The following is an 18,012-nucleotide window of genomic DNA, read 5'->3' as shown; positions in this document are numbered from 1 at the left end:
TTATTTATGGGGTTCAGAAATGACCAAATACCTTTTCGACCATTGACTGTTTATCTGGATGTATACTATAGGCCACAAACTTTTTTTTTTTTTTTTGGCTGACTTGTAATGGAGCTTTGACGGTCTTTTCCAGATACCAAAGCCCACAGGAGTGAAAAGGGGTTGGCAGAGGGTCTGGGCAGTGGTATGTGACTTCAAACTTTTCCTGTATGAGCTTGGAGAAGGGAAAGGTGCCCAGCCTGGTGTTACAGTTAACCAGGTCATTGACATGAGGTGAGGGAGATCTTCATTCAAATGTGATGCTCAAATATTTAAGAAGTCAAGTATTTCATATATTGTACTTGTACACGCTTTTATCCTGAGCAGGGATGAAGAGTTTTCCGCCAGCTCTGTTCTGGAGTCTGATGTCATCCATGCTAACAAGAAGGATATCCCCTGTATTTTTAGGGTAAGAGCATACAGGCAATTTGTAATTTCTCACTGTAGAATCTCTTTTTCTGACATTCTGTCATTTTTCTATGACAATAACATTTTTTATTATCATTTTGAAGTTGTTTTGCTTAGTATTTTTGTGGAAACCGTTATACTTTTTTTGCTATAAAAAAAGTGTTTATTATTATTATTGTTTTTAAATCTGAGCCCACATTTTTGAAAGGTAGCGTATACCTTGAAAAATGTAATTTGAATTTTTTTGTTGAACTTGGAATTTGTTCGCAAATACTGTACAGGGGGAGACTGATATGAATAACAATATTGTAAAAAGTGCTTATGAAAGTATTTATTTAGATTATTTTGTAGTATAATTATGATATATATCTTTGTTGCTATTGCCATAGAAATGCAAAATGCAATAACTACACATTTTGTCTAAATTTAGTTATAACCAAAAGCGGATCTCTAAATCTTTGATCTGTGCTGTTACAAACAACCATTTTTGGCCATTTGTCTTAGTTCCAGTGTTGGTGTAATAATTGCATTGTGCCTTTGTAGAATAGGAATAGTAATTAATTTTTTGTCCTAAATTCTTCACTTTCCTCTTTCATCGAGCATTTTTTCTCACAATGGTTTCTTCAAAACATCACAGATCAAATAATAGCGATCAGGCGATTATGTAATAATCACCACTGAACTAACTATAGCCTTAGGCAGTCATTAGTCATTTCATTTCAAGACAGTTTTGAATTGCTTTTCATACATTATTCTCCGTTCATTCCACAGGTAACAGCATCTCAGCTGTCCGCCTCCTCCAGTCAGAAGACATGCATCCTGATCCTTGCCGACAATGAGCAAGAGAGGACGAAGTGGGTGTGTGCTCTGAATGAACTGCACCGCATCCTGAGGAAAAACAAGCTGAAGGAGCGCTTCGTGTATGTGCCTAAAGAAGCGTATGACAGCACCCTTCCTCTCATCAAAACCACCCAGACTGCTGCTATTATAGGTACAGACAGAGACACACAAAACTCGTCTTGTCATATCAACACTATGCCAAAGAGCAAATACTGATACTCTTACCAAGTGTTTAATCCAAAATGTTTGATTGTCACAATTTCTGTTTAGACCATGAACGGGTTGCTTTGGGGAATGAGGAAGGCCTGTTTGTAATCCACGTCACCAAAGACGGTAAAACTTCCTTCATTAATCCTCCTATTTCTTCATTACCCAATAAATGGTTTGTGACTTAGTGGTCAAAAATCTAAACTGGTGAGTTAAAGTTTGTTGGTTTAAACCTCGTAAAGTCTGATGTATGAGCTACCAGGGCGCTTCAGGGTAGTTGAGGTACAATTTCTGTAATTCCCAAATGTTAAAAACATTGACATGCTCTCCATCATTTGACAGAAAAAATGAGTCTATTGCATTGGAATGCCAGACATTTACTTAATTTGAGGGAGAATGAAAACAACGACAGATAAAAATAGAGCATGATGGAAAATGTAGAACCCAGTCTGTCAGAGTGACAGAGAATGGTTATTTTTAGTATAGCCTCTAAGTGTGAATTACCTTTCTTTGCATGAAAGCAGGTAAATCAATGTTTTTTTCTCTTTTTTTCCTGTGTATCAGAGCAGACATCTGATTACAAATCTATTAAAGGTGGTAAACTCTCAAAATAAGATATAACAGTTTTTTTCTGTCAGAGTGACAGAGAATGGTTATTTTTAGTATAGCCTCTAAGTGTGAATTACCTTTCTTTGCATGAAAGCAGGAAAATCAGTTTTTTTCTCTTTTTTTCCTGTGTATCAGAGCAGACATCTGATTACAAATCTATTAAAGGTGGTAAACTCTCAAAATAAGATATAACAGTTTTTTAACTGTTTTAAACAGTGCACTACCATTGCTGAACCACAAGTCCATTAAAACTGAAATAACTGATGCAAGACCAACATTCATTGAACATTTTTGTTCTTTCTGCTAGAAATTGTGCGCGTGGGTGACATTAAGAAAGTGCATCACGTAGAACTGATGCCCACAGAGCACCTAATGGCCGTCATCTCGGGCAGGAACCGACAAGTGTGTCTGCTCCCCATGGCGGGGCTCGATGGAAGGGAGATTGACAAGAATAAGGTGGCAGATACTAAAAACTGCCAGGCACTGGTGTCTGGTGTGGTGCGCAATAGCACCTGCTTCTGCCTCGCCAGTAAACGTCAGATCTCCTGCTATGAAATTAACAAGAGCAAGTCTCGCTACTGCCATCTGATGGACATACAAGTACAGTATTCAAAACCCTTCTCATTTTTTCAAATCAAGTATATGCAGCCTAATTGTAAATAGTGTTCATACTCATTAGATCACAAAGAGCATCTTTGCTAGCGTACACAGCAATATCAACAGCCCTTTCTATATCTCAGGCTCCAGGAATTGTCCAGTGGATGGTGCTCTTCGGCCAGCAATTATGTGTAGGCTACCAAGCGGGCTTCATGCGCTACAGTTTGCATGGAGATGCCCCTCCGGTCAGCTTACTTCACCCAGATGACCCCACGTTGGCGTTTATTAGGGCAGACAACTTGGATGCCCTTTGTGCAGTGGAAATCTCCCATAAAGAACGGCTGCTCTGCTTCAGCAAAATTGCAGTGTATGTGGACACACATGGCAGACGCTCGCGCCAGCAGGAGCTGATGTGGCCCGCGACGCCCACCGCCTGCTGTGAGTAGAGAGAATCTATTTACACTTAAGGGTTAAAGACAAGGGTCAGGCTGTGGCTGTGAAAAGGTTTTGTTAGATTGACCTTGTGGATGATTTACATCTGGCAGGCTACAACGCCCCCTACCTGTCAGTCTACAGTGAAAATGCAGTGGATGTGTTTGATGTGAACACTATGGAATGGATTCAGACCATTCCTCTCAAAAAGGTTTGCATATTTCAATTTCAGAAGTCTTTTAAATAAATGTCATTATAATAAATAAAGAACTCTTGCACACCTATCACAACTGTTTTCAACGTTTAATAATAATAAGAACTGTTTCTTGAGCACAAAATTAACATAATAGAATGACTGAAAGCTTTTTATTTACTGAAACACATAAATGAGTCATCTTATAAATGAATAAATAAACTTTGACTGGCTCTGTGCAGGTCCGGCCGTTGAACATGGATGGATCTTTGAATCTCCTTGGCCTAGAGACGGTCAGACTCATCTACTTCAGAAACAAGACTGCAGGTAACGGCACTGTCTCTAATTTAGTGAAATGCAAGAATGATAGCCCACGTTTGGTGTAGTTGTTTGAAACTTTTTGTTTAGTAGTGCTGTTTGATGTAATGAATAATTCAGATTTGAATAATATGTCTGATAATGCATAATGTGTGTGTGTTTAGAGGGGGACGAACTGGTGGTGCCTGAGGTGTGTGATAACAGCAGGAAGCAGATGGTACGCAGCATAAGCAGCAAGAGACGATTCTCATTCCGTATTCCTGAGGAGGAGAGACTGCAGCAGAGGAGGTGAATGTCACATACACACACACATACACATACACACACACACACATATTATTTCATAACACATATGTAGTATTCTTTTTTTTTTTTAAGGTCTGGCTTCAGTATCTTTATTTTTATTTTTTGTTGTTATTTCAAAATATCATTATAGTCATTATAGGGCTATTATATTAACTTAACTTGTGTGTGTGTGTGTGTGTGTGTGTGTGTGTGATTGCAGAGACATGTTGAAAGATCCAGAGAAAAGGAACAAGTTGATCTCAAACCCTATGAATTTTAACCATGTGGCTCATATGGGTCCTGGAGATGGAATGCAGATCCTCAGAGATCTACCAATGGTGAGAGGCTCATCTTTAAAGGAATATTCTAGCTTCAGTATATTAAGCTCAGTCGACAGCATTTGTGACAAAATGTGGATTATTACAAACATTTATTTCACTTGTTTTAATAGTATAGCCACAAGACAAACAAAATGTGTTAACATGATTTTAGTGTGCAAAATAATTGCTCACTAACCTTTACTATTCAGAAAAAGTGTTAAAAAAGTATCTGTAGAAAATTCTAAACTTTACATTTCTACTTTAAAATTCTTCACAAATTGTCCCCCTTCACTTATATTGTAAGTGCCCCACTGTAACTGTAATTTTTGCTTTTTTCAAAGAAAATGAGGGAGTGATTTTTTTTGTGGTATTATGCTGAGTTGACTGAGCTTAACTTCTGTTGAACTCAGAATACCCCTTTCATGCTGTTGCAACCTCATTTTTCTGGTTATTTAACAAGTCCCTCCACTTTTGTTCAATCGTTCAATAGTTTGGGATCAGTAATTAAAAAAAAAAAAAACTTTTATTAAGTAAAGACTGATTTAATACATCAAACGTGGCAGTAAAGAAATTAAGTTTTCTGTTTCAAAATAATGCTGTTCTTTTGAACTTTGTTCATTTCTTGAGCTGCAAATCAGCATATTAGAATTATTTCTGAAGCATTATGTGACACTGAAGGCTGTAGTAGTGGCTGCTGTAAATTCATCTTTGCCATCACAGGAATAAATTACATTTTAAAATATAATACAGTAGAAAACCGTTAAATTATAATAACAATATTTCACAGTATTTCTGTTCAGCTGTATTTTTGATCAAATAAATGCAGTCTTGGCAAGCATAAGTGTCTTCTTTCAAAAACATAAAAAAATCTCACTGACCCCATACTTCTGAACGGAAGCATATCTCATCAAACAACTCTCCAGTCTCTACATTCATGGGTGTGTCAAAGGTTATTTATGCACATACAGTATGTATTGATATATTTGTTGATAGCAACATGCCATCTTAAAGATCTCAATATTGAATCCCATAGTTTGTTTTCATTGAGGCATGTTTGTCCCACTCATTGCATGTATGTGTGTCCCTGCTCTCTGTGTGTGTGTGTGTGGTGTTTCTCTGTGTAACCTGTAGAATTTGTGTGCTCAGGACAATCGAGCCGGGTTCAGCGGTTCCGTCAGCATCCCCTCAATCACCAAAAACCGAGCCGAACCTGGGCGATCCATGAGCGCAAGCAGTGGTCTAGGAATGCGTAAGTACACATGTCTGCTCTTAAATTTATCATATTCCAAGCGTTTCATTCCTAACGTTTCATTTCTTTCTTCTCCTCTCTGTCAGGGTCCTCCTCTCAGAACGGCAGCGCTCTGAGGAGAGAGCTTTCGGGCAGCAGCTACAGCTCTAAACGCCAGACCATGACGTCACCCTCCGAGAGCTCGCTGTCATCAGGAGGGGGGATGGACGTGGGCGAAGCGCCACTCTCTCAGTTTGATAGAGAGGTGAGTCATGATGTAGGAGGAATCGGGACAGTGGTATCTTCATTACCTCATCACATCAAAGCCAAATTTGCACTATGCAGGGACGTCACGGCACATGACCAGCAATCCATGGTATCCATGAATATTAAATTTGAGCCTTATGCTGTCTTGTGAATCTGAATTATTATATATATAAGATTCCTAGTTGGAAATTGGATATTAATGGCCTCTCAAAGTGTATTCTTATCAGTGTTACTCAAAAAATCATTTATTCACCCTCGTGTATGATAATTCTGCACACCTCCTGACTTAGAAAAAACAGCTTGCCCCATCACTTCCCATCAGGCCTGTAAAGTTGGAACACTTATAATGTAATAATTTGCCCCAAAGCACTTGAATGTAAGTGAGCCTCAGTGCTTTGTTCCCCCACCTGCTTACGCCACTTTATGCCTGCCGCCCCATTCCACTACATCCAACAGAATCCTTAGCAATCCACCCACCCCGTGCCCTTATGTCACCCGTCATCTCCCCATACCGCTGCGCTTTGCGCCTCCCGGCCGCCCCATTCTCCTCCAGCAAGTTTGGAAGCCATTCTGGCACTCAGTCTGCCCTTTCCTTCTCAGTGGCAGGCGGTATCGCCCTCGGAGAAGACCCCTGATCTGAAAAGGGCTTTAAGGACCCTGCTTAGTAAAATGAAGGTAAACGTCACACGTTTGCAGTGAAACACACACACACACACACACACGCCTGCTGTCATCCGCACACTCAGGCAGCCCTGCAGAGTGCTTCTCAAGTATCCACTGCCCATTTTTGAAGCTCACAAACTTATCCTTCACTACCCACGAGCGATTGTGGTGAAGCAGAGAGCTTCGGTAGGGAATGGCAAGCTTCCATTCGCATGTTTCGCCTTCATGCCGCTCCTGCTGGCCACCCCCTGTGTATGTGAAGAAAAGAGAGCTGGACTAGAAAAATACTCTGTGCAAGTACACAAATGTTTGGTTTGATCTCAAGGGGGCGCTAGAGTTACTGTAAAATTAATGTTTTTTTCAGGTGACTATTGATAAACATCAACTTGTAAAAGAAGACTACACTGATGTGCTGCAGTTTAGAATGCAACACATATATGTGTTTGGTTATGAGCTTGTTTAGCTTGAAGCGTTGCGTTCATATACTTGCAAAGAGTGCGATTCAAGCCTTATAGAGTGTGGAATCAGCTTTGCTTTGAAGCGTTGATAGCTGCGAACCACTGGCTACGAGTATGTTTTTGAAGATGAGCACTTGTCTTTAATGTAACTTATTTTATTTACTTTGTAGTGCTTCGTTCTCAAAAATGCAGCTGGATTAAAGGACCTCCACCATTGTTTTAAATTGTAGACATGGCAGAGCCCAATCAGGGAGACAAGTGCAGTATTATATAATGTAAACATTCAAAAAAATGCTAAATCTGAGTAGTTTATCATATAGCATACGTACATTTTTGCAGTTTCTATATTTTCTGAGTTAAATGGATAGCTCACCCAAAAGGGAATATTCTGTCATAATTTCTCACCCTTGTGTCATTCCAAACTTGTAGGACTATTTCTTTTGCAGAGCACTCATTTCCCAAAATACCTTCTTTTGTGTTCCACAGAAGAAAGTTAGTCTTACAGGTTTAGAATGACATGAAGGTGAGTAAAAGATGAAAGAATTGTAATACTTGGGTGAACTATCCTGATTAATATTCTCTTGAGATGGGCATGTGAACTAGCGACTTTTCTGAACCAAGTATGCCATGTTTACAAGCCAACTGTTATGAAGCTACTAAAATTTAGATCCCAGTTCATTTTAGTTGCACCCTTTTTTTGCACAGTATTTGGACTCATTGCATGTGTACACTACCATTGACAAGTTTAAGGTTAGTCTTTTTTTTTTGAGAGCAAGGATGAATTCATTTGATTAAAAGTAACAGTAAAGACTTTTACATTGTTACAAAAAAATCATTTCAATTCAAAGAATCCTGCAAAGAAGTTACGATTTCTACAAAAATATCGATAAGAATAAGAAATGTCTACTGAGCATATTAGAATGATATCTGAAGGATAATTCTGCTGAAAATTCAGGAATAAATGATATTTAAAGTACATTCAAACAGAAAACAATTAAATTGTAGTCATATTTTATAATATTACAGTTTTAGCTGTATTTTCGATCGAAGAAGTGCAGCCTTGGCGAGCAGAAGAGACTTTCAGAAACAATACAAATCTTACTGAGCCCAAACATGTGAATGATAGTGTATTAAAGGCTTCATAATTATGTCCATCGTCACTGTCTTTTTCTTGTGTGTATTTGAAGGAACACCTTAGGGCTAGATGATTATAGTAGCTACTTTCTAAGATTCCCAAAAATGTAGCATCTCTGTTCTTACAATATTTCTTGGGTTTTGTGTTTCAGGACTCTGATTCGCCCCGGCACTCCACTGCCTCCAACAGCTCCACCTTCAGCAGCCCGCCGAGCCCCGCCTCCCCGCACAAGACAAAGTCCCTCTCACTGGAGAGCACAGACCGTACGGCGTGGGACACATGATGGACTCAACAATGAACCAATCACAACAAACTCTGAGTCTGCCCCTCCCAGGCACTACAGGCCACTCCCACTTAATTTGCATAAGGGAACATACAAAGGAGAACCCACACCAACACCAGAGTTTGTATGTTTGAGTGACCAGGACACGCAGAAGCTGATTGGAGGAAAAAGTGGAAGTTAATTCTGGATTTGAATGTAACTGGTGTTTGTACATAGAGCGGGTTAGGGGTGAACTTTTTATTTATTTAGCATTCAGCCATTTCAAGGTGGAAAATACTGTCACATCCCTCACTCTGTTCTTCAGCTGTGGACCGTACGGGAATGATGATTGCATTATAGAATCCCACAAAAAAATGCAATGATGTATATTTTTTATTTGCTTTTAAAAGTGATGTGTGCAGTGATTCGTTTGTTACTTCAGCTAAATGGATGAGAGACCGCAGATATCAGGCGACCTCATCTATCGCTTCCTGTCCTAGATTTGTCGGAATTTCTAGAGGCTTTCTGACACGACGTCTCCACGTAATCCGAACCTTCCGTGAGCCAACATGACCTGTGAAAACGCTTCACAGTAATGTACATAGGTTAAAAGTATAGTATAATATATAATAAGGAAATATTGAAGAGATAAACTATGTGGGGAAAAAAATCTCATTGCTTTTATTTAAAAAAAATTATTTTAATATACTCGCGCCAAGACCATTTAAAAAGCTTTAGTTGCGTCATTTATTTTATTTTTGGTTTATGAGACGGTACTACTGCCTTGTGTATTTTAATTCTTTGTCATCAGCTTGTTTTTAAATAACAGGAATTTTAAGATTTTTGTGAGACACAGGGCAAGCTGTTTTACTACAAGCGTGCTTAAACTGTAAAATCTGCATCATGTTTGGTCTCCGCATTGACCGAAACTGTACAAATATCAGCAAGGTTGCATACAAATATCATATTTCTGCAATCTAGAAACTGTTAAGTCCAAATTGTGGAACTGGTCCAACATGTAATCTTGAGATTTGCAGACAGACAAAAGACATTTCGTTTTGTTCCTGGTTTCATCTAATGTTACACTATGGGAAATACTTTGCTTCTCCCACATAGTTTGGCTCTTTCTTCCTTGGAAAAATGTATTTTCAGAAAACTTTTTCATGGATAATTCAGTAATTTTATCCCGTTAGGTGTTACAACATTCACCACTGCTATTAAATGTAAGGTTAAACTTTACCATTAAAATATATTACAAGAATCTGCTCCCACAATGCCAGGATGTATTTGTCATTATGTAGTTGTCAGATTGCGTTTCTTGTGGTTCCAAGAGCATTTATTCCATGAAATGTTTAAAACTTCGTCTAATAAGCGACACAGTCTTCACTTTGTTCCTTATTCAGTTTGCAGTTGCACAAGAAAGAGAGTCTTCCGTCTCATGCAGGCTTCACGACTTGATTTCTGCACCAGATTCAGTTCCTTCCATGAAGTGGGAAACTCGGTTAATTTGATTAATTTGTAAAAAGGGTTACAATCAAATTAAATCATTCCATCTGTAGTAAGCAACAGCAATGGAAAAAAAACATTTGGGTGGAAACCTACTAGAGACTTCCAGTCAAATGAAAATGTCTTTGCATTTCAGCGACCTCTTAGACATTACATTTATCTGTGCTCATTCTCATCTCACTTCATTCTTTTTTCAGGATAATGCTTTGTAATCATTTGTACAGTTTCGCATGTCATAATTGATCATTCCATATGTTTCATGCTTGTATTTTGTTTCTCACTCACTTGACAAAGGTGGATATCACTTCAAACGAGGATGAATCGTTTTGCACAGATGTAAGGTCAATCAAAGACTGGATAAACTGGCCACTATGCATATATGGAGACGTTACTATATTAACCTGACGCTGATGTAATTCAATAAACGGAGGGAAATGACACACACGGATATGAACGTTTTGAGAGTGATGTTTTATTTTGTACAGAAAGCACTCAGGATCTCTGAACATGATATAAAAAAAAAGCTTTTCACAGTTTTCGGTAAATGTCACAAAAATGACTTGACTATTATTTGTGCTAAAACTCAACAGAGAAGAGCTTGGTTGTAAAGGATATGCCAATTTCCATTTGAAAAATGCCTACAATATCTATTCTAAAATGACTGACGATTTTTTTTTTAGTTTCTTTTTTTTTTATTCAGCTCTTCATGCTTTTCAATTGGATATTTCACATAAAAATGATGAAATTATTTTCATTTTCTCACCTTCAACTTTAAGACATTGGCACTGGAAACAATTGACACTTGGCATTGGAAACAATTATTGACTGAATAAATGTTTTTCTTTTTTCCCCACAGATATCAGAGGACTTGCAATGCAATGCAAGTGAGTCGTTTATGTTCTATGGTGCTTTTTTGTCATTTTTGTAGCTTTACAGCCCTTAGTCACTATTCACTACCATTGTATGGAAACGAGAAGCTTGTACATTCTGCTAAACATCTCCTTTTGTCTTCCACAGGAAAAAAAGAAAATCATACAAGTTTGAAATGTAACAATGGTGAGTAAATGGTGACAACATTTTCATTTTTGGGTGAATTGTCTATTTAAATTGAACCCAAATGTGCGGAGATGTCCGTATACATCACTAGTTCTGTTCTACAAAATGGTCAAAAGTGCAACAGACAATGGAAAGAAACATTCAAAACCACATCAGTAGTGGAACAACTCAGAAAGCTTAAAGCATGGGGAGTATATAAAACAGCAAGTGCCTCGATACATCACAGAATGATGACGTATCAAAAGCCCTTACATTTGACCCTGTTATTGTAGGAACCCTTTAAGAAGAAAAGATAACAGTACATGCATAGACTACCATTCAAAAGTATGGGGTCGGTAAGATTTGAAAAGAAGTTTATTATTCTCAGCAAGGCTGCATTTATTTGATCAGGAGCATTCATTTGAAATAGAAATCTGTGGAAAGTACTGACCCCTAACTTTTGAATGGTAGTGTACATCAGAAGATTTCAAGTGTTTGGTATGGTCCATAACTGAACTATACAACTTTTGATCGAAAGTCTTAAAGTAAATGTATTCATGAAGTTCATGTAGCTCAACTAGTAGCACAAAATGCTAACAGCTGCAAGGTCATGGGTTCAGTCCCCATGAAATGCACATGGCACACTGTGTAGTTTGAACACTTGTATTTGTGCCATCCATCATGAGGAGTTTGTGCCAGAAGAGTCCATGTTCTCTTGACTCATTTGGTCTCTATTTCCTGCCGTGTGAAAGTTCACGCCTTGGTGGCATCCTCCTCTATGACGCGGTGAATGCCGTTGCCAGGGCTGCTTTGGATGGCCTGTGCTGTGATGGTGAGGTCTCGCACGCTGCTGTGCCGTGATTGGCTCTCCAGGCGCTGCAGGCTGCCGTGCCGTGAATGGCTGTCGAGACGGTTGACGCCACAGTGCTGGAGCGGATCATTAAGGCGCAGGGTGCTCCCGTGAGGAAGACGTTCCTCCACGCCGCGATAACTACAAGCCGTGTACCTGATGCGAAACATAATGAATGAGATTCACTGATGTTCAGATCTTTGATCAGGGAGGCAGCTGTGGACAATTGGGGGGCGCTATTATTTTGGGACATTTTCTTGTCCCAAAATAATATTGTATTACTTGTATTATTTTTCAGGCCATATATTTTGTAAGTACATGTTATAGACCCTATTTTGAACGATTCATCAATTATTTATTTTTGAAATAGGTTTTTTCAATGTTTAATCAGAATGTCACTTGATCTGGTGATGTATGTCGGTCAGACTTCTTCAATTATTAAACTGCCGCTGCACTATCCACATTGATATTTGTGTGCAACACCTACATCTCAAACTCCAACTGATATGTAGAACCAAGTCCTCACCCCACAGTTTTTTTTTCATTACATCCGTTTCACTGCAACATTAATTTTGGATATCTAGGCTAGTAATTGAAAGGTTGTAGGTTCAAAGCCCACAATGCATGACCACTGTGCACATTATTTGTAGAGGATTTCTTATAACAACTTTATTATTATGCATTATCTGTTTTTTGCATGACTGTTTATTAAACAGTCTAACTGGCATTTTGCAGATCCCCAAAAATCTGTATAAATTATGCTAAAAAAAAGGTTATTTTGAGTGCAATGGCCACATCTTAAAATCCAATCAACAACCGATGGATGGAACCACCCTAATTTCGTAAGTCTTTTTCTATAACCCGTTTCATTCAGATGTATGCATCAATAAGGAAGAAAAGAATTGTTGCTGCTTCCGTTTTATTACAAGTTTAATATTGGATATTCATGCTAGTAATTGAAAGGTTGTAGGTTCAAAGCCCACAATGCATGACCACTGTGCACATTATTTGTAGAGGATTTCTTATAACAAGTTTCATTCACAAATTATGCATAACCTGTTTTTGCATGACTGTTTATTAAACAGTCTAACTGGCATTTCGCAGATCTCCAAAATATGCAAAAAATAAAAAATTGAGTGCAATAATCACATCTTAAAATTCAATCAACAACCAATGGATAGAACCAAATCCCCACCTAATTTAAAAAAAATATTTTTCTATATCCGTTTAATTTGGATGTATACAGAAGAAAAGATCTTTTGCTGCTTCGGTTTCATTGCAACTTTAATATTGGATATCTAGGCTAGTAATTGAAAGGTTGTAGGTTTAAAGCCTACAATGCATGAGCATTGTGCACATTATTTATATAGGTTTTCGTAAAACAACTTTTATTAACAAATTATTATGCATCACCCGGTTTTTTGCATGACAGTTTATTAAACCGTCTAACTAACTGCATTTTGCAGATCCCCAAAAATCAATGCAACATGCAAAAAATTGCAATGCCCACATCTCAAAATCTAATTAACTACTGATGGATAGAACCAAGTCCCTGCCCTCATTTTTTCTTTTCTGATTATCCATTTAATTCAAATGCATGTTGCAATCCAAAAAAAAAAAAAAATTGGTTGTTACTTGCATTTCCCGTTTCTTGCATGTCTTAGTAAATACACTTACTAACTTGCATTATGAAGGATCCCCAAAAATCTGTGCCAAATATGCTAAAAAAAAAAGTCCTCCGAATGCCTACTCGTGAGATTGAATTATAACTGGGATGCCTCACCTGCCGTCTCTGGAGCGCTGCAGGCTGCCGTGGAAGCTGCTTGATTTGCTGCGCATGCTGCCCGCACGGCTGGTGCTGGCGCTGGGGGGCTCGTCCAACATGGCGAGGTGCGTGGAAGAGGCATGGGTGGAGGTGCCCTGTGTCGAGGTGCCTCTAGACTTCCTCACCACTGGGGCGTTGGGGTCCCTGAGGAGGAGCTGGGTGAAGTCGGGCTCCTGTAGCACCTGCCTGCTCTCGTGCACCATGCTGCTGAGGGTGGAAGAGCCGGGGGAGGGAAACGTGGCAAAGTGGGAAGGGAGCGACAGAGGAGCGAAGGAAGAGAGAGGGGGAAGGCAGAGGGCATAAAGGAGTCGAAATGAACAAAAGAGGATGGGGTGGGACAAGGGGAGGGAGAGGAGGTTAATGCCCTGATATAAGGAGAGGAAGCCTTTACACTAACCCCTGTGAGACAGCACACACTTTCTGAACTATTTCCTGTGGCTACATCATGTCCTCCATTAAGTGTCTTTATTGCACTGTAGGTCTAGTAGGAATTTTATCAAAATGCACACTGACTGAATTACTTCCTGTGGCTACTAGCATGTGGCAGATACACGATATATATATATATGAACCATTTCTGTTAATGGATGATACTAGATACTAAATTTTTAATATTTAATTGTTTATGCTCATTTTCTCTATTTTTAAATTTAGATTACTTTTTAAATTTAAAAAGTTAAAATTAATCTTTAAAAACATTTATAATTTCATAAATGTAATATTTAGCCAATCTCAAAATGAATATAAAGTATTCATACTGCAATTTATAATGCTCTGATGCCTAAATTTACGTGTAGTATTTAAATGATTTTAAATGTGAGTTAATATATTTAACTAATTATTTAACGAACTACACTACCGTTCAAAAATTTAGGGTTAGTAAGATTTTTCCATGGTTTTATAAGAAATTCCTCATGCTCACCAAAGCTGCATTTATTGCTTAAAAAATATTATTACAATTTAAAAGAAATGTTTTCTATTTCAATGTATTTTAAATAGTGCTGTCAAATGATTAATCACGATTAATCGCATCCAAAATAAACGTTTTTGTTTACATAATATATGTACGGAAGTTCTAAGCGGCCATGCATTATTTTTTATATAACGACTTATTTTCTCGTTATATCGACATAACGAGAGTTGTTTTCTCGTTATAACGACTTAATTTTCTCGTTATATCGACATAACGAGAGTTGTTTTCTCGTTATAACGACTTAATTTTCTTCTTTACGTCGTTGAAGCCTGTCCTACTGTAGATAAACAGAACACCCCCGCTTATTAACTAACAATAATGTACCTCAAAGAAGCACAAATAAAGATATAGGTGCAAACAGAATACAGTGACGTCAACCTTGGTTTTAATAAGCAGTTATTATTTTATGACACAGAACGCGTTGGTGAAACTCATGCATCTAGCAAGAACTTAATACACAAAATAGTCATATTGATTCAAGCACTTAACATTTATGAATGAATTAAATGTCAGTAGCCTAATGAACAATACTGTACAAATTATAGCGATCACGAGGTCGTTCATATTCTATCCCAAACGCGTACAGTAAAGTGGACATACAGTATAGCCTACAACACCCCATCAGTTATATTCAGGTCAATAGTGCCACCTGTTGGCGCAGTTTTGTAACTTTAACTTTTATGTCGAGATCACGAGAAAATTAAGTCGTTATAATGAGAAAACAACTCTCGTTATGTCGATATAACGAGAAAATAAGTCGTTATAACGAGAAAACAACTCTCGTTATGTCGATATAACGAGAAAATTAAGTCGTTATAACGAGAAAACAACTCTCGTTATGTCGATATAACGAGAAAACAAGAAGGGAAAAAAATAATAATGCATGGCCGCTTAGAACTTCCGTATATATGTGTGTGTGTACTGTGTATATTTATTATGTATATATAAAGACACACACATACAGCATATATTTTGAAAATATTTACACGTATTTATGTATATATATTCATATTTATATAAATATATTGAATATATAAACGTAAATTTTAAAAAAAATATATACATGCATGTGTTTGTATTTATATATACATAAATAAACACAGTACACACACATATATTATGTAAACAAAAACTTTAACTTTGGATGCGATTAATCGCGATTAATCGTTTGACAGCACTAATTTTAAAATATAATTAATTCCTGTGATGTCAAAGCTGAATTTTCAGCAATAATTTCTCCAGTTTTTAGTGTCACATGATCCTTTAAAAACCCTTCTAATATGTTAATGTAGTTCTCAAGAAACATTTATTATCAAGGTAAAAAATGCATTTTTGTAAAAACTATGATATGCTTTAAGGATTCTTAGGATGAATCGAAAGTTCAAAAGAACAGAATTTAAGATAAAAGTCACTGTCACATTTGATCAACATAATGCACCCTTGCTGGATAAAAGTATTCACTTCTAACGAAAAAATCATACTGGTGGAAAAAATATGAAAAAAAATCTTATTTTTTCTAATGAAAAAAATCATACCCAACCTTTGAACGGAAGTGTATTTAGGTAGTGTATAAATAAATAAAATCAGTAAGAATTTTAATATTGTTACATCTCTGCTTAAAAGACTTTCAAGGCCTTTATCAGTTTGTGTTTCTTGAAAAACGTTTTTTGATCACACAACATTGCACTGTAGGCCTAAACAATAATGGTATAAATTCTCCAAGCATTACACGAAACTCACTCTTTCCTGCGATGCCCATTGAAGAAACTGGCCCACTCAAAGCAGGTCTTTTTACTGCCGACCCAAAACACTGAGGGGATTCCCACCACCAGCATCATCAGGTACTTGATGAGGAACAAGGCGATATCTGGCCTGCTCGTCTGTTCCACCTGTGAAGACAACAGCAGCACACATTTGCTTAGTATGCAACATAAGAACAGGTGAAACCTGATTTGTAATCAGAACATGCAGGAACATTCTTCCCTTGCGGATCTCGGCGTTTGCTCATAACCTCATGCATGTGCGGGAGTGTATTTGTGTATGTCAGTTTAGCCCTGGGTTGTGTGCGTGTGATTGTGTGGATGGGAAGTGCTTTATCTCAGCTCACTGCACACTTGCCAACGGCATAAACATAGCTGCAGTCAACACAAATGTCTGTCCTCTTCTTTATCTAATACGCACACTCACTCTCTCTCAGTGCTTTAGATGGAGCGTTTCTTCTGCTCTGAATGCTGTCAGCCTGTCTTGGTAATATTTTGATATATAATGCAATATAACATAAATAGATTTATACATTCTTTAGGGTGTCCAAATCTGTATGACATCATCAGTTACTGCAGTGTGACTAGAGATCTGCTCTTTCTAGCACTGCACTTCATAACTCTCCATGAAGTACTGCTACAGAATTAACATGACACATGACTGTCCTTTTTGCTCCACCTCAAAGCACAGAAGCTGTGGCAGTAAACATGGCCTCATTAAAACCAATCCCACAATCCCAAGCTGCCTCAGGCATGTACACACACACACACACACACACACATATGTGGATAAACATCATTACTGAGATTTTTACTGAGCTGAAGCTGTCTTTAGTTTTTAGTTATGCTTCAGTTTGTTTGCATCATGGTAGACATATGATATATTCACAGAGCAGCAGCTGCTGTATGTTTAACAGAGATTTGCAGCTGGAAATCATGAATCCCGTGTCTGAAAGATGCACAAAATTTGCAAATCGGGCCTTTTTTCACCCCGTTTTATGTCAAATGCATAAGTATAAATAAGGAGATTTGTTTCACTTTTGATGGCATTTTTACCCTGAGCTCCCATTCATTTCTGACCCTGGATGAAGATCACAGGTTTGGTCACAAAGACTTATCATTTGCACACATTTTTAAGCATTGCGGTTAAAAACAAGTGATTTGAAGCTGTTGATACGCAATCAGCAGCGAATGAGAAATCATTTCGCTATATGCACACTGTCTGAATGCTGTCAGAGAGGCGCACGCACGTGAAGATGGTGTGGCAGTATTGAACTTAGTTTTGCCGCATTATAGGCTTGAACAGTTAAATACACACTTGTATGTCAGAATCTCTCACTGCTCTTGACTAAATCACTTTTTTAACTTTAATCATTTTTATAACGTTAATAAGAAGAAATATATATTTAATTTACACATTGAAGAATATGTCTTTATACATTTAATTACTTTATACAATGTATGTAGCATTTCTTATTTATTTGTTCTACTGTAGTTTTTGTCCTATTGCTTGAAATTAGGTTCCTATTCTTATGTAATCGCTGACTGTTTGCTTGTCTTCAGTGAGATTGAGTTTATTTAGGCTAGTATTAGTTTTTTGTGATATTTACACTGGTGACAAGAATTATGAAATTTCTATGCATCAAAATTTTTGATATCAAAGACCTTATTTAAAGTAAAAAATAACTATATTGCGATACACATATGTATATATATGTATATATGTATATATATATATATATGTATATATATATATATGTATATATGTATATATATATATGTATATATGTATATATATATAT

The 18,012-nt window shown here is 37.5% G+C and overlaps 2 protein-coding genes across 10 annotated transcripts in view; one reads left to right on the top strand and one right to left on the bottom strand.

Moving 5' to 3' along the window:
- The window catches only part of LOC107553489 (serine/threonine-protein kinase MRCK alpha-like), a 79,657-nt gene extending 69,485 nt beyond the window's left edge, over window positions 1–10,172 (top strand). For 5 of the 8 annotated variants that reach the window (XM_016235706.1, XM_016235710.1, XM_016235708.1 and 2 more), the window contains 14 exons: window positions 134–273; window positions 367–448; window positions 1,219–1,438; window positions 1,558–1,620; window positions 2,411–2,703; window positions 2,844–3,138; window positions 3,246–3,343; window positions 3,568–3,652; window positions 3,808–3,931; window positions 4,149–4,266; window positions 5,380–5,497; window positions 5,584–5,741; window positions 6,344–6,418; window positions 8,151–10,172. In XM_016235706.1, coding sequence (XP_016091192.1) covers window positions 134–273; window positions 367–448; window positions 1,219–1,438; window positions 1,558–1,620; window positions 2,411–2,703; window positions 2,844–3,138; window positions 3,246–3,343; window positions 3,568–3,652; window positions 3,808–3,931; window positions 4,149–4,266; window positions 5,380–5,497; window positions 5,584–5,741; window positions 6,344–6,418; window positions 8,151–8,282 — 2,001 coding nt within the window. In that variant the 3' untranslated portion in view covers window positions 8,283–10,172. The remainder of the gene's footprint in view (window positions 1–133; window positions 274–366; window positions 449–1,218; window positions 1,439–1,557; window positions 1,621–2,410; window positions 2,704–2,843; window positions 3,139–3,245; window positions 3,344–3,567; window positions 3,653–3,807; window positions 3,932–4,148; window positions 4,267–5,379; window positions 5,498–5,583; window positions 5,742–6,343; window positions 6,419–8,150) is intronic. The other 3 variants (XM_016235713.1, XM_016235711.1, XM_016235707.1) reach the window with 2 other exon arrangements.
- Window positions 10,173–11,216: 1,044 nt separating this feature from the next.
- Window positions 11,217–18,012, bottom strand: part of LOC107553488 (frizzled-3-like) — a 19,719-nt gene continuing 12,923 nt past the window's right edge. Inside the window, exons 5-7 of one of the 2 annotated variants that reach the window (XM_016235703.1) lie at window positions 16,191–16,339; window positions 13,436–13,684; window positions 11,217–11,808 (exon numbers count right to left, since the gene is read on the bottom strand). In XM_016235703.1, the coding sequence (XP_016091189.1) occupies window positions 11,556–11,808; window positions 13,436–13,684; window positions 16,191–16,339 (651 nt within the window). In that variant the 3' untranslated portion in view covers window positions 11,217–11,555. The remainder of the gene's footprint in view (window positions 11,809–13,435; window positions 13,685–16,190; window positions 16,340–18,012) is intronic. The other variant, XM_016235704.1, reaches the window with a different exon arrangement.

The sequence above is a fragment of the Sinocyclocheilus grahami genome, unplaced genomic scaffold (genome assembly GCF_001515645.1).
Source record: "Sinocyclocheilus grahami isolate Dianchi unplaced genomic scaffold, SAMN03320097.WGS_v1.1 scaffold473.1, whole genome shotgun sequence".
Lineage (NCBI taxonomy): Eukaryota > Metazoa > Chordata > Actinopteri > Cypriniformes > Cyprinidae > Sinocyclocheilus > Sinocyclocheilus grahami.
The sequence above is the reverse complement of the archived record's forward strand: the minus strand, read 5'-3'. Positions and strand labels throughout refer to the sequence as shown.